The sequence below is a fragment of the Anser brachyrhynchus genome (genome assembly GCF_964034855.1).
Source record: "Anser brachyrhynchus genome assembly, contig: SCAFFOLD_369, whole genome shotgun sequence".
In the NCBI taxonomy this organism is placed as follows: Eukaryota; Metazoa; Chordata; class Aves; order Anseriformes; family Anatidae; genus Anser; species Anser brachyrhynchus.
In genome coordinates, this window is record NW_027663892.1 from 46,078 (window position 1) to 66,073 (window position 19,996).

Sequence of the window (19,996 nt, forward strand, 5' to 3'; positions counted from 1 at the left end):
GGGTTCCCTTGGGGGGCTAAACAGACCTCACTTGCTCCAACCCCTTGGAGAATTTGGGGTGTCCAGTTAGGGGCTGGGTCCCAATTAGGGGCCGGGTCCTAATTAGGGGCCGGGTCCCAATTAGGGGAATGTCGTTGGGTTCACATAATCCACTTCTGCAGGACACAGGCGGGTTCCCTCGGGGGGGGGGGGGGGTAACTACACCCTGCTCGCTCCAACCCCTTGCAGGATTTGGGGTGCCCAGCCCGGCACCCCTCATCTACCGAGGCAGCACCCCCCGGTACCCCCCCCCCCGGTGCCCCCCCCCCGGTGCCCCCCCCCCCGGTGTTCCCCTCCCCCCCCGGTGCCCCCCCCCCGGTGTTCCCCTCCCCCCCGGTGTTCCCCTCCCCCGGTGCCCCCCCCCCCGGAGTCTCCCCCCCCCCCCGATGCCTCCCCTCCCCCGGTGCCCCCCCTCCTGGCTCCCCCCGGTGCCGCCCCCCCTCCCCGGTGCCCCTCCCCACCCTCGTTGCCCCCCTCCCCGTACCCCCCCCCCCCCACGTGCCCATCCCCCTCCGGTGCCCCCCCCGGTGCCGCCTCCCCCCCCGGTGCCCCCCTGGTGCTCCCCGCCGGCCTGGCCGAGCCCCCCCCCCGCCGCCACCGGGAGGGGGGGGGCCGGGGGGGGGCCGGGGCCGCGCGGTGAAATAAAGACCCCGGGCCAAGGATCGGGCCCCCGGATTCGATTGCGCCGCTACACGAGGGATTACGGCCGCCCGGGAGAGGGTGGGATGAGGGAGGGCGGGGCCAGCCAATGGGAATGGCTGGTCGCGGTGATTGATAGGCGCCTGGGCGTATCAACAGCGGGGCTCCTGCCAGCGGGTTCTCTCTCGGGGTGGATTGGGCGGGGTGGGGGAGTGGCAGGTGTGCTGCCCAATGGAGGGAGAGCGGGCGGGGAGAGCGGGAGGGGAGAAGCGGGTGGGACTGGCAGGCGGTGATTCGCTAGGCGGCTGGACGGGCAGCCGTCTCCGCCAATGGGGTGGCGGGAGCGAGAGCGGGGGGCGGGAGCGAGAGCGGGGGGCGGGAGCGAGAGCGGGGGGCGGGAGCGGCAGCGCCGCGCCTCAGCTGACGGCCCAGCTCCGCCTCCCATTGGTTGCCAGTCCTGAGCGACGCGCCGGGCGGCCAATGAGCGGCGAGAACCGGGGCGCGGCGCCTTCCCCTCTGAGTGACGGCGCCCTGCTCCACTCCGACCGCCTCTTGGCGCTGACTGACAGCCGCCCCGCCCAATAGCGGCGCGGGCCGAGCGCGGCGGGGCGGGGCGCGCCGCCAAGTGCCGGATGAGGAGCCGCGGAGGGGAAGTCGGGCCGCCGCCGCCGCCCCGCCGCCATGGGGAACCGCGGCATGGAGGAGCTGATCCCGCTGGTGAACAAGCTGCAGGACGCCTTCAGCTCCATCGGGCAGAGCTGCCACCTCGACCTGCCGCAGATCGCCGTGGTGGGCGGGCAGAGCGCGGGCAAGAGCTCGGTGCTCGAGAACTTCGTAGGCCGGTGAGCGCCGGGCCGGCGGCGGCCGCGGAAACGGCGTAAAAGCGCTTCGTGAATCGCGGCGGGGCCCGCGGGGCGCCCTGCGCAAAGTGCGCGGCGCCCTACGCAAAGCGCGCAGCGCGCCTCGCCGAGCGTGCGGCGCCTTACGCAAAGTGCGCGGCGCGCTACGCGGCTGGCGGCCGGCTCCTTACGCCGGCGGCGTAGGGCGCGGGGCGGGGCGGCGCGGCGCTGGCGTAGGGGGGTTCTGTGAATACGGAACCTCCAGACGGGGGGGGGACGGCGGGAGGAGGCCGGGTCCCGGCGCCTGCGGGCGGGCCGATAGCGGCGGGGCCCCCCCGGCCCCCCCCGGGCTCGGGCCCTGCGCCCGCCCGATAGGCCCCGGAGCCGCCCGACCGCTCCCCCCCCCGGTTTTTGGGTTCTTCCCCCCGGTTTTTCAGGCCCCCCCCCCCAGTTTTTGGGCTTCCCCCTCGATTTTTGGGTTACCCCCCCGGTTTTTGAGGCTCCCCCCTCGATTTTGGGTCTGTCCCCCCTCGGTTTTTGGGGCTCCCCCCCGATTTTTGGTTCTCCCCCCCCCCCCCGGTTTTTGGCTCCCCCCCACTTTTTGGGTTCTCCCCCTTTGGTTTTTGGGTTCTCCCCCCCCGATTTTGCCCCCCCCGCCCAGCTTTGGGGCCTCCTTCCTGGTTCTTGGTGTCCCCCGCCCTCGGTTTTTGGGCCCCCACCCCCCGTTGTTTTGGCCTCCTGCTCCCCCCCCCCCCCCCATATTTTTGGCCCCCCTCCTGCTCGCTCGAGGCCTCCGGCCGGGCTGGAGGCCGCGACGTTAACAATGGGCGGCTTCCTGCGCCGCGATTCCGGCCTGGCATCCTCATCATCCTCATCATCATCCTCATCATCCTCATCTTCGTCGTCACCACCCTCATCCTGTCCCGAGGCCGCCCTCGTCCCACCCCGACATCGCCCTCGTCCCGGCCTGACACCGTCCACCGACGCGCAGTCGCGGCTCCGCTCCGAACCAGAAGCCGAACGCCTTTCTCCAACTGTTTTTGGGGCGTTTTGGGGGGCTTTTGGGGGCTTTTCGGCCCTGTGGTCGCGGCGCTGACGCCCCCGCAGCTCCCGTCCCCGGTGGGAAACGGAGCCGGGGAGGCGCCCCGCGAGTTTTCCCTGCCGCCCTTCGGTTTTCGGCTCGGTTCACCTCTTCCTCGCGCCGAGCTCGGCGCCCTGCCCCGAGCTGCCTTTTCCTTTTCCCTTCCCGTCCGTCCCGGGCTGTTTTTGCGACCGGGAGTCTCTGGGGTGCATCCCCGTGGCGCTAACGATGCGCTCGGGTTAATGACCGGGTAATTGTGCCCGGGGTGTGTTCCGCCCGGCGCCGTGTCCTTGGCGCGTCAGCGATCGGAGCTCGCTGGTGGCAGCCGCGTGTCAGCGCCCGCTCCTCCCGCTGCCGGGTCGTAAACACGCCCGGAGAAGGACCTGGGGATGGAATAACGAGGGACAGAGATCGTTAGGGAGTGAAATAATGGGGGATGGAGACCAGGGGATGAAATAATGGGGGATGGAGACCAGGGGATGGAATAATGAGGGATGGAGATCGTCGGGGGATGGAATAATGAGGGATGGAGATCGTTGGGGGGTGAAATAACGGGGGACAGAGATCGTCAGGGGATGGAATAACAGGGGACGGAGACCAGGGGATGAAATAATGAGGGATGGAGATCGTCGGGGAGCGAAATAATGGGGGACTGAGATCATCGGGGGGTGAAATAACGAGGGACAGAGATCAGGGGATGAAATAACAGGGGACGGAGACTGGGGATGGAATAACGAGGGATAGAGATCTTTGGGGGATGGAATAACGAGGGATGGAGATCGTCGAGGGATGGAGATCGTTGAGGGGTGCAATAACGAGGGACGGAATAATGAGGGACGGAGATCGTCGGCGTGGGCTCCAGCGGCTCTGTGTGGCGATTTGGGGTTTCACAGCCCTGCCCCTGTTGGGGTCGCACGCGGGGGAGGGCAGGCGCCTCGGTTTCTCCCTGCGCAGCGCTCGGGGACGAGTCCCGCGGGACAAATCCCTCCCGGGAGCGCTCCGAGACTTTCTCCAGGGTGACCACGAGGCATCAGGGCCAGGAGAGCCGTCGCTGCGGGAGTTCTGAGCTCGCTCCGCGTTTCAGGCCCCTCCGCACGTTGAGCTTCTGTGCCGCGCCGCACTTTGACCGTGAAAAAAAAGGAAAGAAAAGGGAAGGCGGCCGGGCGGAAAACCTGAGTTTTATGAGCGCAAACCGGGTAGAAACGGGAACGATTCCACCCGAGCAGCCCCCTCCGCTCCAGCGGGAGGTGAGTGAATGGCACGGGCACCTCCAGCCGGGGTCTTCGCCCTGCGGCCGGGCGTTCTGCAGCGGTTTGGAGAACCGGAGCCGTCCGTGGCACGGGGGAAGGTTTCGGTGGAGCTGCCTCGCCGCGCAGAAAGCCCGAAAAGGAGCCGGGAGCCGAGTTCCACGGCCTGCAGCGCGCCGAAGCCGCGTCAGGGCCGGGCTTCGGCATGCCTGGAGCCCACCTCGCGGCCCCACGTGCCGCGGCGGGCCCCGGATTTGCTCTCCGGAAGAGCACGGGTCGAAGACGCTGCATTAAAAGGACGTTACCGGCTGCGTCGAAAGCCATCGACGTCCCGATGGAGCGCGTTGAGCTCTTCGGAGCCCTGGTAGCGTCAGCGCGACGCCGCTCGGACCAGCGGCGGCCCCGGGGCCGCCTCAAACCCCGGCATTGAGCGCGGCCGGCCCGCGGTGACAATGGGGCCGTTGTGACGGGCGCGGGGGGGAGCCCACCCGGCCTCAATGGGGCATTATACGGCGCCGGGTGGCATCAGCGGGGCCGAGAACGCGGCAGCCGACAGCCAGGTGAGGCGTTGGCGCCGGCGCCGTGCGGGGAAACGGATCCGAGGAGGGGACGGGAGCGAAGTGGAGCCGCTCGTCTCGCCCCGGACGGGTCGGGTGTGGCTGCGTCGCCCCAATGGGATCGGTCTGGCTGAATTTAGGCACAGGGAAACGGCGACTTTGGATTCAGGAGGGTTTTATTTGCAGCGGCGATGAGCACGGGAACGGCAGCCCGACGGCCGGGCGGGGGGGGAGCGAGAAAGGAAGGAGGGGGTAACGAGGGAGGCGCTCGTTAGGGAGCCCCGGGGCTTTCGGAGCAGCTCTGGCCCCGAGGGGCTGCGGAGGACGCGTGGAGCAGCGAGCCTTGCCGGCCCGCTCCGGCCCCGCAGCCCCGATGTCCTGGCGCTGCCTGTGGGCAAGGGCAGCGGGGCGTGGAGGAAGGGATCGAAGGGGAAAATCCGGCTTCAGTGTTGACACTTCGGATGGGTGTTTGGCGCCGCTCACCGCGGTTACGTCTGCAAACACGGTTGTCGTCAGGGAAGCGTCTACGAACACACGATTGTCTGCGTGATTGCATCTAGACACGAGTTTGACTTCGGTTTTACGTCTACAAACACACGTTACGTCTACAACGAGTTTGACTTCACAATTGCGTCTACAAACACGGGTATGACTTCAGTTTTATGTCTACAAACAGACATTACATCTACAAACGCCTGTTTGACTTCACTTTTACATCTATGAACACACGTTACGTCTACAGAAATGAGTTTGTCTTCATGATTACGTCTACAAACATGAGTTTGACCTCAGTTTTATGTCTACAAACACGCGTTACGTCCACAACAATGAGTTTATTTTTATGATTACGTCTACAAACACACGTTACATCTACGAGCACCCGTTTGACTTCACTTTTATGTGTACGAACACACATTACGTCTACAACGAGTTTGTCTTCATGATTACGTCTACAAACACACAATATGTCTACAAACGTAAGTTTGACTTCACTTTTACGTCTACAAGCACGTTACATCTACAGAAATTAGTCTGACTTCATGATTGTGTCTACAAACAGGAGTTTGACTTCACTTTTACGTCTACAAACAGACGTTACATCCACAACAATGAGTTTGTCTTCACTTTTACGTCTACAAACACAGGTTTGACTTCACTTTTACGTCTACAAACGCATGTTACGTCCACAGAAATGAATTTGTCTTCACTTTTACATCTACAAACACAGGTTTGACTTCACTTTTACGTCTACAAACGCACGTTACGTCTACAAAAATGAGTTTGTCTCCATGATTACGTCTACAAGCACGCCTTTGACTTCGCTTTTATGCCCACGTGGGGCGTCGTCCCCACGAGGATTTCCTTCCCACCAGGGAAACAACGCGGTCCCGGCGTCGAGTAACGCGAGCGAGGGCCGGGTCAGAGGCCGTGCAAGAAGGGAGCTGCGGGGTTTTGGCCGGCTACGGAGGATGCTTCGTGCCCTGGCCCTCGTACCCATGCTTCCCCCGCCCCACGAAGGGTTTTTTTGCGCCTGCCTGGGTCGATTTCGCCGGGAGGAAGTGGCGGCCGCGCGGCATCAGAGCGAAACCGCGGCCGTGCCGCCGGATGAGCGAGCGGCACCGAAATAGATCCCGCGGCGGCGGCCGGCAGCCGCCCTTCGACGCTTCCCTTTCCGCTGGGATCCCACCTGCCCGCGGCACAACCCGTCGTCCCGGTCGTGCAGGAAGTCGCACGGGGCGGGTCGCAGGCACTTAATTTAACCCAGTTAATTGAACCCGGTTAATTGAACCTGGCTAATTGAACCCGGTTAGGGCAGCCTGGGGGAGCCTCGGCCCCAATTCCTGCGCTCTCAGCCCCGGGGGAAGCTGCCGGTGGTGGAGGGAGCGGTTCTTTTTTGGGGGTCCTCGCCCCGTTTTTGCCCCTTCCGGCCCCGATCGCGGAGGGAGGAGGGGGGTGAGCGGCGCGATCCGAGCTCGTTTGAGCGCCCCAGTAACCGCGTGTCCTTTAATCCCTCGCAGGGACTTCCTTCCCCGCGGCTCCGGCATCGTCACCCGGCGGCCGCTCATCCTGCAGCTCATCTTCTCCAAGACAGGTACGCTCCGGCCGCGTGTCCCCTCGCAGACGTGGCCTGAAACGCACCCAGAGCGTTTAGGGAACGGTTCTGGTTTGTATGAACGTTTCCAAAGCATTTAGGAAACGGTTCTGGTCCGTATGAGCGTTCCCAAAGCACTTAGGGAACGGTTCTGGTCCGTATGAGCGTTCCCAAAGCATTTAGGGAACGATTCTGGTCTGATTGAGCGTTCCCAAGGCATTTAGGGAACGATTCTGGTCTGTTTGAGTGTTCCCAGAATGTTTCGGGAACGATTCTCATTTGTTTGGCCTTTCCCAAAGCAGTTAGAGAACATCTAGGTAACAATTCGGGTTCGTTTGAGGATTCCCAGAGCGTTTAGGTAACAATTTGGGTTCATTTGAGGATTCCCAGAGCATTTAGGTAACGATTCTGGTTGGTTTGAGCATTCCCAGAGCGTTTAGGCATCAATTCCGGTTCGTTCGCGGATTCCCAGGCCGTTTAGGTAACGATTCCGGTTTGATGGGGGCGTTCCCAGAGCACGTCGGTAACGTTTGAACGCTCCCAAAGCATCGAGGTAACGTTTCTCGTTCGTCCGAGCGTTCCCACGGCAGGATCTTGTCCCCTGGGGAGCGCGCAGAGCGAAATCCGTCCCCCCCCCCTGGAAGTGGGAAGCCGGCCGGGAGCTCCCCGCGCTTCGCTGCGCTCGCCGGCGTTTCGCGCACGTTTAACCGAGAGCGCGTGCTGGCGGCGCGGGTCGCGGCCAGGCTCGGCTTGAGCACGTCCTAGCCTTTATTCTACAAGGTCACGGCCGTGCGGGGGGCTTCTGCAGAAGGCTCCGAGGCTCCTTTTTTCCCCCCCAAAAAAAACCCACGTTAAATGGAAACGGAGGCAGCCCTCAGCGGAGGTGACGTGAAGGGGAGAAGGGGAGCCCGCGAGGGCCGCGGCGCTGACGCCTTCAGGTCCTTCCTCCTGCTCCCCCGTAGCAGAAAGCCCCTGGGCGTTCCTCGGGGTGCAATTATCCCGATTACAAACGAGGCTTGGGCTGGCTCCGGGCCTTCAACGCCCGGGCGGTGGCTACTCAAAGCCGGCCCGGCCGCGTCCCCGTTGCGCCGTGGCCCGGTTCCGCTTCGCGCCGCGGAGCCCCGAGACGTCGGCCGCTGCCCAGAGCCTGGGGAAGGTGGAAAGGAACCGCGAGGACGGCGAGCTTTCCCCCTGAGAACCTCCCTTGGCCTTCGGGGAGCTTTTTCCCCTCCTTCCCCTGAAGGAAAACGCGGCCGTCGTGGGATTTCGATTCCACCCCGGGCCCTGAGCGGGGTGAAACCCGGCGGTAAATCCGGAGGGGGACCCGGTAAATCCGGAGGGGGACCCGATAAATCCAGAGAGGGACCCGATAAATCCGGAGGGGGACCCGGTAAATCCGGAGGGGGACCCGGTAAATCCGGAGGGGGACCCAAGAAATCCGGAGGGGGACCCGATAAATCCAGAGGGGGACCCAAGAAATCCAGAGGGGGACCCGATAAATCCGGAGAGGGACCCGATAAATCCAGAGGGGGACCCAATAAGTCCGGAGAGGGACCCGATAAATCTGGAGGGGGACCCGATAAGTCCGGAGAGGGACCCGATAAGTCCGGAGAGGGACCTGATAAATCCGGAGGGGGACCCGATAAATCCGCAGGGGGATCCAAGAAATCCGGAGAGGGACCCGATAAATCCAGAGGGGGACCTAAGAAATCCGGAGGGGGACCCAAGAAATAAAAACCTGGCGCGGGTGGAGGAAGCCGTGGGCTCTTTTCGGCGAGGGGCCGCCAAGCTGTCCCCCGTCCGCGGGGCCACCGCGCGGAGGAGGAGAGCCCGGCTTCCCCCCCCCCGTGGAGCCTCAGCTCTTCCTTCCACGCTCGTCCAGCAACGAAACGTTTCAAAGCCATCAGCAGAAACATTTCAAAGCCGTCGGCAAAAGGTTTAAAAGGCGTCAGCGGGGACCCAGAGGCAGAGAGGCCGGGGGGGGAAAACAACCGCGGCCGTTCTGGTGGCCGGGCTCAGCGCCCTCGGCTGCCTGCCAGCGCCTCGCCCGGCGGCGGTTTCTTTTTGGCAAGGGGAATTTGGGGCTCGGAGCCCCCGGCAAAGCAGGGGCAGCAGGCGGAGCGTGGGCTGCCATCAGCCCCTTCCTCCTCCTCCTCCTCTTCCTCCGCCGCCGGCGAGGCCAAGTTTATCTGGGGCGGCCGCCAGTCGGAGGCTGAGCGCGGCTGGGTCGATCCTCCTGCTCCGGCCTCACGGTGCCCACGCTTTCTATTAATTAATTAATTTATTTTTTTCCCCTTTTCCCCCCCAAGAATACGCTGAGTTTTTGCACTGCAAATCCAAAAAGTTCACGGACTTCGACGAGGTGCGGCAGGAGATCGAGGCGGAGACCGACCGGGTGACGGGCACCAACAAAGGCATCTCCCCCATCCCCATCAACCTCCGCGTCTACTCGCCGCATGGTGAGCGGGCTCTTTTCTCGGCCCGGGTTTTTTTTGGGGGGGAAGAAAAGCCGTCCGCACGCTCGGCGCCGCCGGGGTTTAACCCAGCCCGCGTCCCGAAAGCAAACCCCGGCTGCTCCGGGCTCGAAGCAGCCCCCGAGGGGGGGATTTTTTGGGGACACGGGGCACGTCCTGAGCGAAGGTGGCTCCCTTCGGAGGGGCTCGGAGGGCTTCGCAGGCTCTGAGCTGCCGTCTCCGTCCTCCCAGTGCTGAACCTGACGCTGATCGACCTCCCGGGGATCACCAAGGTGCCGGTGGGGGACCAGCCGCAGGACATCGAGTACCAGATCAAGGACATGATCCTGCAGTTCATCAGCAGGGAGAGCAGCCTGATCCTCGCCGTGACGCCCGCCAACATGGACCTGGCCAACTCGGACGCGCTCAAGATGGCCAAAGAAGTGGATCCCCAAGGTAAGGCGGCCGCGGACCGCTTCGGCCGCCCTCGCGACGCGGCGCCTCAAATAATTCGCTCGGTTTGGGGGCCGGAGGTGCTGCTCGTCGCCCCTTCTCCCTCCGAGGGGTGAGACGAGGCGCTCTGGTGGCTGAGGAAGGGCGGCGGTCCCGTTCCTCACCGGCGACGCCGTCTTTCTTTCGCCTCTCCACCCGCCCGCCCCCCTCCGCCGAGGTCCGTGCGATAACATTTGATCGATTCCTCGTTTTTTTTTGATTTTTTGTGGCCGGCTCAGGCTTGCGGACGATCGGGGTGATCACCAAGCTGGACCTGATGGACGAAGGCACGGACGCCAGGGACGTGCTGGAGAACAAGCTGCTTCCTCTGCGCAGAGGTACGAGGAGCCGCCAGGCCCCGCGCCGCGCCGCGTCCGCCCCCCAGAGCCTGTTCCCATTTCGGAACGAGCCCAGAGGGCGCCCGGCGAGGGCTCTGAAGGCGCTGGAGGAAAAGAGGGGCCGGCTCTGCCCGGCGCGTGTCCCCTCGCAGGCTACATCGGCGTCGTCAACCGGAGCCAGAAGGACATCGATGGCAAGAAGGACATCCGGGCGGCGCTGGCGGCCGAGCGCAAGTTCTTCCTCTCCCACCCCGCCTACCGGCACATGGCCGACCGCATGGGCACCCCGCACCTGCAGAAGGTCCTCAACCAGGTGGGTGGGCTTCCCCCCGCCCCCCCAATTCAACCAGGGCTCCTGCCCGGGGGGAGCGGTCGCTGGTTTCCTCCCCCCCGAGAGGAAAAGCGGGGTATTTCGCGGTGCTGGGCCAACGGGGGGCCGTTCCCGCGCGGCTTCGGAGCGGAGGCGGGCGGCTGGATTCGTTTTTGGGGCGGGATTTCTTTTTTCTTCCGCAGCAACTGACCAACCACATTCGGGAGACGCTGCCCTCGCTGCGCAGCAAGCTGCAGAGCCAGCTGCTCTCGCTGGAGAAGGAGGTGGAGGAGTACAAGAACTTCCGCCCCGACGACCCCACGCGCAAAACCAAAGCTTTGCTGCAGTGAGTCCCTCCTCCAGGGCAGCAACGCCGCTGGCGCGGGGGGGAAATCTGCTGCCCCCCTCGGGCGAGGCTCCTTTCTGGCGGCTTTACCCGGAGCAGCTGCGGTTTGGGATGAAAAGGGGAGCTTTTTGTGCTCCCCGACCCTGCCCGCGGGCTCCCCAAACCGCAGCCAAAGGCAGATCCTGCTGCTGTGCCCGCGGCCGGGCAGGGTTTGGGGAGCTCGGGGTGGCTGGGGGGGTTCTGGAGGGGCTCTGCGGGGTTCTGTGGGGTTCTGAGAGGTTCTGGAGGGGCTCTGTGGGGTTCTGGAGGGGCTCTGTGGGGTTCTGGAGGGGCTCTGCAGGGGCTCTGCAAGTTTCTGGAGGGGTTCTGTGGGGGTTCTGGAGGGGTTCTGAGGAGTTCTGCAAGGTTCTGGAAGGGTTCTGTGCAGTTCTAGAGGGGTTTTGAGGAGTTCTGGAGGGGTTCTGCAGGGTTCTGTGGGGCTCTGCAGGGGTTCTGTGGGGTTCCGGGGGGGTTCTGGAGGGGTTCTGTAGGGTTTTGGGGGGGATCTGAGAGGTTCTGCGGGGATTCTGTGGGGTTCTGGAGGTGTTTTGAGGGGTTCTGCGGGGTTCTGTGGGGTTCTGCAGGGGTTCTGTGGGATTCTGAGGAGTTCTGCAAGGTTCTGGAGGGGTTCTGCGGGGTTCTGGAGGGGTTCTGTGGGTTCTGGAGGGGTTCCGTGGGGCTCTGCGGGGGTTCTGAGAGGTTCTGGAGGGGTTCTGAGGAGTTCTGCAAGGTTCTGGAGGGGTTCTGGGGGGATCTGAGAGGTTCTGCGGGGATTCTGTGGGATTCTGGAGGCATTTTGAGGGGTTCTGCAGGGGTTCTGTGGGGTTCTGAGGAGTTCTGCAAGGTTCTGGAAGGGTTCTGGAGGGGTTCTGTAGGGCTCTGTGGGGTTCTAGAGGGGTTCTGGAGGAGTTCTGGAAGGGTTCTGTGGGGCTCTGCGGGGGTTCTGTGAGGTTCTGGAGGGGTTCTGCGGGGTTCTGCAGGGGTTTGTGGGGTTCTGCAGGGGTTCTGAGGACTTCTGCAAGGTTCTGGAGGGGTTCTGGAAGGGTTCTGCGGGGTTCTGGAGGGGTTCTGGAAGGGTTCTGCGGGGTTCTGGAGAGGTTCTGCGGGGTTCTGCGGGGTTCCACTCAGCCGGAGCCTTCGCGACCCCGCTGCCTCTCCGCAGAATGGTCCAGCAGTTCGGCGTGGACTTCGAGAAGCGCATCGAGGGGTCGGGAGACCAGGTGGACACGCTCGAGCTCTCCGGGGGCGCCCGAATCAACCGCATCTTCCACGAGAGGTTCCCCTTCGAGCTCGTGAAGGTAAAGCCGGCCCGGGGGAGCCGCGCGTCCTGCGTCGGGAACCCCCCGGGGGCAGATCCCGGCGCTGGTTTAACGGTGGGCTTCCCTCCCCCCCAGATGGAGTTCGACGAGAAGGACTTGAGGCGAGAAATCAGCTACGCCATCAAGAACATCCACGGCGTCAGGCAAGCGGCGGGGGGGCGCGGATCCCCCCCCCCCAAAAAAAATTACCCGATCCAGGGGGGCGCGCGCTCGGAGCGTCCCCGCCGGCTGCCGCTCGGGTTTGGCGGCTGAAATACCGTTTCTCTTCCCCCTTCCGCGCCCGGGAGGGGGGGAAGAAGGGAGCCGAACGCCGCGGGGAGAAGCGGGGGCCCGCGGTCCGGCCGGGGACCCCTTCGGGTCCCTGCTGCCCCCCCTTCGGGCGCCCTGCCGGCCCCGGCGCGGACCCAGGAGGGGAATCGGGTGGGACGCCGGCCCTCCCGGCGTGCCTGCTCTCCTTCGGCCTCGTGCTTTGAGAGGAGAACGGAAACCCCGAGTTTCCCCTCCTCCCCAGGCACCGCTTGAGCCGCTCGGGGTGCAGCCACCCCCCCCCCCACACCCCCAAAACGCCCCCAAAAAATCAGCTCCCCGGCTCCTCGCCGTGCCGGCACCCCTGCGCCCTCCCCCTCATCGTTAGGAGCGCTAATTCTAATTAATTCTAAACCCACCCCGACCCTCTGGTGCCCGGCGGAGGAGCGGGCAGGGAGCAGCTCCCCGGCGCTGAGCCTCTCGTCAGGATGCGGCCCTGGACGCGACGGCCCGTTTTTGTTTCTCTCCCCGCCCCCTCGCCCCCCACCCCCTCCCCGTGTAGGACGGGGCTCTTCACCCCGGACCTGGCGTTCGAGGCCATCGTGAAGAAGCAGGTGGTGAAGCTGAAGGAGCCGTGCCTGAAGTGCGTCGACCTGGTCATCCAGGAGCTCATCAACACCGTCAGGCAGTGCACCAGTAAGGTAGGGGACCAGTAAGGCCGGGCACCAGTAGGGTCCCCCACCCCCCGGCGCTGGCATTCGCCCTTGGCAGCGTTGGTGGCCCCGGAGCTGGGGCCGAAGGGCTCCTTCCCGTATTTAATTACCGGCTGCTCGAGGCGAGCCCGGGGCAGCTCCGAGGGATCGAGGGCGTTTCCCCCCCCCGGAGGAAATTTCTCCTCCCCCCCCATCTCTGGAGGGCTGAGCGTGCCGCCGCAGCCCCCCCAGGAACTGGGGGAAGAGCGCAGAGGGTCGGCTCTCGCTTCCCCCCCCGAGCCCCAGCTGCGTCCTCCTCCTCCTCCTCCTCCTCGGTCCCTCCCGGCGCCCTTCGTGGCCCCGTTCCCTCGCCGGCGCCGCGCTCAGCGCCCGTCTCCCTCCCTCCCTCCCTCCCCCTCCCTCCCTTCCCAGCTCGGTTCCTACCCCAGGCTGCGGGAGGAGACGGAGAGGATCGTCACCACGCACATCAGGGAGCGGGAGGGCAAAACCAAGGACCAGGTGAGCGCGGCCCCGGCGCGACCCCAAGGCTCCCTGTCGCGATCCCGAAGCTCCCTGTCGCGACCCCAAAGCTCCCCCTGGCGACCGCAAGGCTCCCTGTCGCGACCCCAAGGCTCCCCCTCGTGATCCCAAAGCTCCCTGTCACAACCCCAAGGCTCCCTCTGGCGATCCCAAGGCTCCCCATCGTGACCCCAAGACTCCCTGTCGTGACCCCAAGGCTCCCCGTTGCGACCCTAAGGCTCCACATCACAATCCCGAAGCTCCCTCTGGGGACCCCAAGGCTCCCTGTCGCGACCCCAGGGCTCCCCATAGCGACCCCAGGGCTCCCCCTCGTGATCCCAAAGCTCCCCGTAGCAACCCCAAGGCTCCCCCTCATGATCCCAAAGCTCCCTGTCACAACCCCAGGGCTCCCTCTGGCGATCCCAGGGCTCCCCGTCGCAATCCCAGGGCTCCCCGTCGCGACCCCAGGGCTCCCCCTCATGATCCCAAAGCTCCCTGTCGCGATCCCAAGGCTCCCTCTCACGATCCCAAAGCTCCCTGTCACAACCCCAAAGCTCCCCCTGGCAACCCCAAGGCTCCCCGGCACGACCCCAAGGCTCCCCCTCGCGACCCCAAGGCTCCCTGTCATGATCCCAAAGCTCCCTGTCGCGATCCCAAGGCTCCCTCTCACAATCCCAAAGCTCCCTGTCACAACCCCAAGGCTCCCCGTCGCGATCCCAAGGCTCCCCCTCGTGATCCCAAAGCTCCCTGTCACAACCCCAGGGTTCCCCCTGGCGACCCCAAGGCTCCCCATCGTGACCCCAAGACTCCCTGTCGTGACCCCAAGGCTCCCTGTTGCAACCCTAAGGCTGCACGTCACGATCCCGAAGCTCCCTCTGGGGACCCCAGGGCTCCCCGTCACGACCCCAAGGCTCCCCCTCGCAATCCCAAGGCTCCCCGTTGTGACCCCAAGGCTCCCCGTTGTGACCCCAAGGCTCCCCCTGGCGACCCCGAAGCTCCCCCTGGCGACCCCAGGGCTCCCCGTAGCGACCCCAGGGCTCCCCGTCGCGACCCCAGGGCTCCCTCTTGGCGGCAGCGGCGCGGGGAGCGGCGATCCCGGGGGGGAGGGGGATCCTAACCGGGGAACCTCCCTCCAGATCCTGCTGCTGATCGACATCGAGCTCTCCTACATCAACACCAACCACGAGGACTTCATCGGCTTCGCCAAGTGAGTGCCCGGGCGGCGGGACGGGGCTTTTCCTCGCGCCCCGACACGAACAGGGCTCGCGGTCCCGTCCCCGGCGGGGCGTTGGCGGCGCCCTTCGGGAGGTGACGGGGGGGCGGGCGAGCCCCCCGCGGCCCCGCTTTAATTCACCAAAGCCCGGCGGGGAGCTCGGGGGGCTCTATGGGGGGGGTTTGGGAGCTGCGGGGGTTCGTGCCGCAGCCCCAAATCCCTGCTCCCCCCCCCCCGCAGCGTGTGAGGGTGCGGAGCCGCGAGCTCGCCCCGCAGCGTTCCTCCGCCTTGCGCTTTACCCCGAGGCGGTGCCCGAAGTTCAGCCTCGGAAGCGCTTCGGGGCTGTTGGCGGGGGGGGTTCTGGGATTAATTAAGGTCATTTTAGGGCCGTTTTAGGGCCGGCGGGAGCTCCCCGTGCCCCGCTGGGCGCAGCGAGGGAAGGCGCGAGGTGGCTCCCGGGGGAGCAGAGGAGTCCCCGTGGGCATCGAGCTCGTCCCTGGGGCATCGAGCTCGTCCCTCGGAACGATGCCGGAGCAGAAGGGCCGCGAGGAGGGGGCCGCGCCGTCCGTCTGTCCCCGTCCTTCCTCCTTCCCTTCCTCCGCCTCGTCCCAGCAGCGCGGCCCCGGCGTCGCACCGCCGAGAGCCCCAGCTCGGCTGTCCCCGCGGGGACGGAGCCCCGTGCTCGCGCCCCCGCTTCCCGGCAGAGCCCCCTCCGCTTCTCCTCCTCCGGTCCCCTTCTGTTTTCTTTCACTTTTCCCCCTTTTTCCCCTCCTTTTCCCGGTCACGTCTCCGCTTCCCGCCTTGGTTCCCGCGCGGTTCCTTCCTCTTCTCCTAACCTCTCCTGTTTTTCCTTGGAACCGCCTCGCTCTCTCGCGCTCCGGACTCCTCCGAATCTCTCCCTCTCCCCAGCTGTTACACTGAGCAGCACTTGGCGACAGGGTGGGTACCCGCAGCAGCAGCAGCAGCAGTAGTAGCAGCAGCAGCAGCACCAGCAGCAGCACGAGCAGCAGCAGCATGTGCCTGCATGCGCCGAGCTCTCCGCCCCGGGCTCAGCGCCCCGGGGGAGCTCCCCGCTCCCATCCGGAGCTCACGGCTGGGCCTCGCCCGGCGCCAGGAGGGTTTTAGGGACCCCAGGACCAGATCCAGCACCCACCCCCCAAAAACAGGGACGCCCCCGGGGGTCCTGCCGCCTCCCCCCCCCCTCCAAAGGCGCTTGCGAGCTGCTTCTCCCCGGGGCGTCCCGGCGTGGCTCTAACGGTTCTCCCGGATTTTGTTCCCGCTCCTGACTAACGGGCACGTCCCGCGCCGCGCCCCCGCGTCCCCGTGGGTGCTCAGGAGAGACAGGTAGCGTTCCCTCCGGTGCAGGTACGCGGGGTTTTTGGTCCCAGCCTTTCCTTTTTTTTCTTTTGGGGGGTGTGGGGGGGGACGCGGGCGGGACCAGGAGGTTGCAGGCGGTTCTGGAGAGGAGTCGTGGTGCTTGGCGAGGCCCCCGGACCCCTTGGGCTTTCCGACCTCTGGGTGTTTCCTATCCCGCGCCCCCCCCCTCCCCGCCCCGGGGACGCGCAGGCTTGAAACCAACCCGCCTGCCCGGAGGTAAGGACTGGAAGGAAGCAGATAAAGCTGCCCGGGGCGCAAAACCCCGTCTGTGTGTCCCCCCCCACCATCAGCACCGCATTCGGTCCCAGCCCGACCTCAAACCGCTGGCCCTAAGTCCCGGGAAGTGGGGGGGGAAAAATCCCACCCCGCAGCCCCAGGGGGGGGAAAAATCCCACCCCGCAGCCCCAGGGGGGGGAAAAATCCCACCCCGCAGCCCCAGGGGGGGGAAAAATCCCACCCCGCAGCCCCGGGGGGGGAAAAATCCCACCCCACAGCCCCGGGGGGGGAAAAATCCCACCCCGCAGCCCCCCCGCGGGGCTCAGCTCTTCCTTCCAGCACTCCTGGCAGCCCGGGGAGGTGGGGAAGCGTGCGGCCCCCGGGGGGGGGGGGCTCAGCACCGTCCCCCTCTCCTCCTAAAACTTCCCCCCCCCCTCTCTCTCCGCAGCGCGCAGCAGAGGAACACGCAGACCAACAAGAAGCGAGCCGTCCCCAACCAGGTACAGCCCGCTGGGTTCGGGTCCCGCTTCGGGAGCTGCCCCCCCCCCCCCCCCCCTGCGGCTCCGGGGGCCGGATCCGCCGCGGCCCCCCGGCGAGGTTTGGAGGTGGGGGACGGAGGAAGGGAAACGCGGCTCTGCCTCGATATGGGGGGGGGCGGCGGCGCGGGACTGGAAGCCCCCCCTTTGCATGGTCCTAGGTGTGGCAGGACGTAATGCAGACGCTGCCTCCTTGGTCGGAAAGATTGTGATGAATTATTAACACTGTAAAAATTATAATTAATAGCATGTCCCTGTTTTTCTCTCGCTGTTTTCTCCGCTTTTTCCTACCATTTTTGTGCCTCCCGCTCTCTTCTCCCTCCCGCCACTTCTCTTTCTCTTCCCTCTTCCGTCTCCTCCTCGTCCTGCTTTTGTGTTTTGTTTTCTTCCCCCCCCCTCACCCACGCCCCTCTCCCCCCCCCCTTAATTTTTGCGCGCCCCAAGGGGGAGATACTGGTAAGTACCCGTGTGGACTGGTAGTACTGGTAGAGACGGCAGCCAGGGAGGGACGCGGCCCGGCCAGGAATCGCCCCCGAGCCCGCACCCGGCGCCTCTCGCACCCCAGAACCGAGCACGCCGGCGGCAGGGGCAGGGCAGGATCCCCCCCCCCCCAAAAAAAAACAAAACAGCCTCTCGGAGGTGGGAATTCATCCCGGTCCCTTCGTCCCCACGCTTCTCCCCTTGCCACGGGCAGGGGGGAAGGGGGAGCGGGAGGCCGAAATCTTCACCCCGCCGGGGTTTTCGGGGTGCGCCCGCTGCCAGCGTGAGGCTGGAGGGGAGAAATGCCCCCCCCCGGGGAGGGAGGCGTTATCCTCCCGAGCTGCTTTTTGGGCTCGGAGCTGCTTTTCGGGCTGGGATTTCCCGTGCCCGGCCGCCGGCCCCGTAAATCCCGGCTGGCGGCGGCGGCGGCAGAGGCAAATTTTGGGGTCCCCTTTTGGGCGCGTTATTCGGCTGGTGAAGAGCTTCGCCTCCGGCGTGCTCACTTCTTGGGGGGGGTGGCAGAGGGCTGAGCTTGCTCCCAAGGGAGAAGTTTCCCCGTCCCTGGGCGAGCTTTTCCCTCGGGGGGGGTCGGCGGGTGGTGAGGGGGGGGTCCTGGCCCCCGCTTTTGGGGCTCGGGGTGGAGGAAATGGAAGCGTCTGCGAGGGAGGCGGTCTCAACCCGCTTCCCCCGGGGGCTGCGCTTCCAGCGGCCTCGCATCGCCTCCCGGGCCCTTCGCCGCCTTCAGAGGCTTCCGTTTCCTCCCGGCACCGTCCCCCCAAAAACAAAACGGGGGCGGCCCCCCCCCGGGGCCCGATCCTGCCGCCTCCGAGCTCCGCTCCCCTCGCTGGCTGTGCCCACGGAGGACGGGGTGGGGGGGGGGGAACGCGCCCGGTGCCGGGACGGCGGAGGGCCGGCGGCGAAGGACTCGAGGCTTCCGATTCGGAGCTGAGCACCCCGGCGGGGGGGGGACACCCCAAAATCAGCCCCAAGCGCGACCTGCGCCCCCCCCCCCCCGCCCCGTCCTCCTCCCCTTGAGCCCAGGAGCGCCCCGGGGCCTCCCTGGTGCCCCAAATCCCGTTTCGGCTTTTTCCCCGAGGCTCCAGCTCGGGGCTGGGGTTTCGGCCTCTCCCCGCTCCGTGCCCCCACGGCGGGGGGGCCCCGCTCCCCGTTATTTTGCCCGCGGCGGCCTCCGGTCGCGTTTTCGGGGCAGCAGCCTCGGGCCGCGCCGCCGGACCTCCGCCCTCCGCGGTCCCCGAGCTCAGCGCACGCTCGGCGGTGGGTTTTCGGACCGAACCGGTGGGTTTTTGGACCGAACCGGTGGGTTTTCGGACCGAACCGGTGGGTTTTTGGACCGAACCGGTGGGTTTTCGGACCGAACCGGTGGGTTTTTGGACCGAACCGGTGGGTTTTCGGACCGAACCGGTGGGTTTTTAAAGCCAAATCGACGTTTTTTAGAACCAAACCGATGGTTTTTCAAACCAAACCGATGCTTTTTAAAGGCAAACCGGTGGTTTTTGAAACCAAACCGACGGTTTTTAAAGCCGAACCGATGGTTTTTGAATCCAAACCGATGGTTTTTAAATCCAAACCGATGGGTTTTAAAGCCAAATCGATGCTTTTTAAAGCCAAACCGATGAGTTTTGAAGCCAAACCGATGAGTTTTGAAGCCAAACTGACGGCTTTTAAAGCCAAACTGATGTTTTTTAACGCCAAACCGATGGGTTTTTAAGCCAAACCGATGGCTTTTTAAGGCCAAACTGATGCTTTTTAAGGCCAAACCGATGGCTTTTAAAGCCAAACCGACGGCTTTTTAAAGCCAAACCGATGGGTTTTAAAACCAAACCGATGGGTTTCAAAGCTAAACCGACAGTTTTTAAAACCAAACCAATGTTTTTTAAAGCCAAACTGATGCTTTTTAAAGCCAAACTGATGGGTTTTAAAGCCGAACCGATGCTTTTTAGAACCAAACCGATGGGTTTTAAAGCCAAATCGATGCTTTTTAAAGCCAAGCCGATGCTTTTTGAAACCAAATCGATGAGTTTTGAAGCCAAACCGATGGGTTTTAAAGCCAAACCGATGCTTTTTCAAGCCAAACCGATGTTTTTTTAAAGCCAAACTGATGCTTTTTAAAGCCAAACTGACGGCTTTTCAAGCCAAACCGCTGTTTTTTCAAACCAAACCAGGGTGCTCGCAGCGAACCGGCAGGCGGAGCCCCCTCCCTGCCGCCCTCCGCCTCCTTACCCTCGCGCTCCTTCCTCCCCTCGCCGGGAAAACCACCGTGTGTGCGCCTCACCCCCCCCCAACCCCCCCCAGGATTTCGGCACGGCTCCCCCGGCCCCCCCCTGGCCCCCTCCCACCAATTCCCAGCTCCGGCCGCCGCGGTCCTGAGCCCTGCCTCAGTTTCCCCCCCCCCTGCTCCCCGCCGAGCCGTGCCGAACTCCGCGTCCCGCCGCCGTCTAACCCCTCTCTGCTCAACCGCCGGCCTTCGTCGCCCTCCCGGGGCCCCGCTTCGGGCTGACCCCCCCCCCCCAGCACGTTTTTGTCCCCCCCCCACTAACCCGGCTGGTGGCACTAACCCCGCAGCGCTGGGGCAGAGAGGGCGCGGGGGGCGCAGGGCTATGGGGAGAGGGGGAAAGCGGTGCTGGGCTGCCTCCACGCGAGGCTGGGAACCCCAAAACCCCCCCCCCATCACCCCCCCTGGGGAATGGGGGTGCTCGGCGGCAGCGAGACCCCGGGGGGAGAGGCGGAGGCTGCAGCCCCCTCCCCAGGGAGGGCGAGGGCTTGGCCCCGCAGCGCAGGAGGTGGGAACAGGGAGGAAAAATCCCCCCCCCGGTTTATCCCCAAAATCTCGTTAGCCGCTAAATGAGCCCGGGGGGTGGCTCGTTAGCCCCTAAACGAGCCGGGGGGGGTCGATGCTCGCAGCCAC

The 19,996-nt window shown here is 65.1% G+C and overlaps 1 protein-coding gene across 4 annotated transcripts in view; it reads left to right on the forward strand.

Annotated features, from left to right (window-relative positions):
• Positions 1–1,287: 1,287 nt before the first annotated feature.
• The window catches only part of DNM2 (dynamin 2), a 29,498-nt gene continuing 10,789 nt past the window's right edge, over positions 1,288–19,996 (forward strand). For 2 of the 4 annotated variants that reach the window (XM_080608798.1, XM_080608799.1), the window contains exons 1-14: positions 1,288–1,520; positions 6,421–6,494; positions 8,804–8,953; positions 9,200–9,403; positions 9,679–9,777; positions 9,930–10,090; positions 10,291–10,433; positions 11,635–11,770; positions 11,867–11,934; positions 12,600–12,738; positions 13,162–13,248; positions 14,385–14,455; positions 16,503–16,554; positions 17,035–17,046. In XM_080608798.1, the coding sequence (XP_080464924.1) occupies positions 1,360–1,520; positions 6,421–6,494; positions 8,804–8,953; positions 9,200–9,403; positions 9,679–9,777; positions 9,930–10,090; positions 10,291–10,433; positions 11,635–11,770; positions 11,867–11,934; positions 12,600–12,738; positions 13,162–13,248; positions 14,385–14,455; positions 16,503–16,554; positions 17,035–17,046 (1,557 nt within the window). In that variant the 5' untranslated portion in view covers positions 1,288–1,359. The remainder of the gene's footprint in view (positions 1,521–6,420; positions 6,495–8,803; positions 8,954–9,199; positions 9,404–9,678; positions 9,778–9,929; positions 10,091–10,290; positions 10,434–11,634; positions 11,771–11,866; positions 11,935–12,599; positions 12,739–13,161; positions 13,249–14,384; positions 14,456–16,502; positions 16,555–17,034; positions 17,047–19,996) is intronic. The other 2 variants (XM_080608800.1, XM_080608801.1) reach the window with 1 other exon arrangement.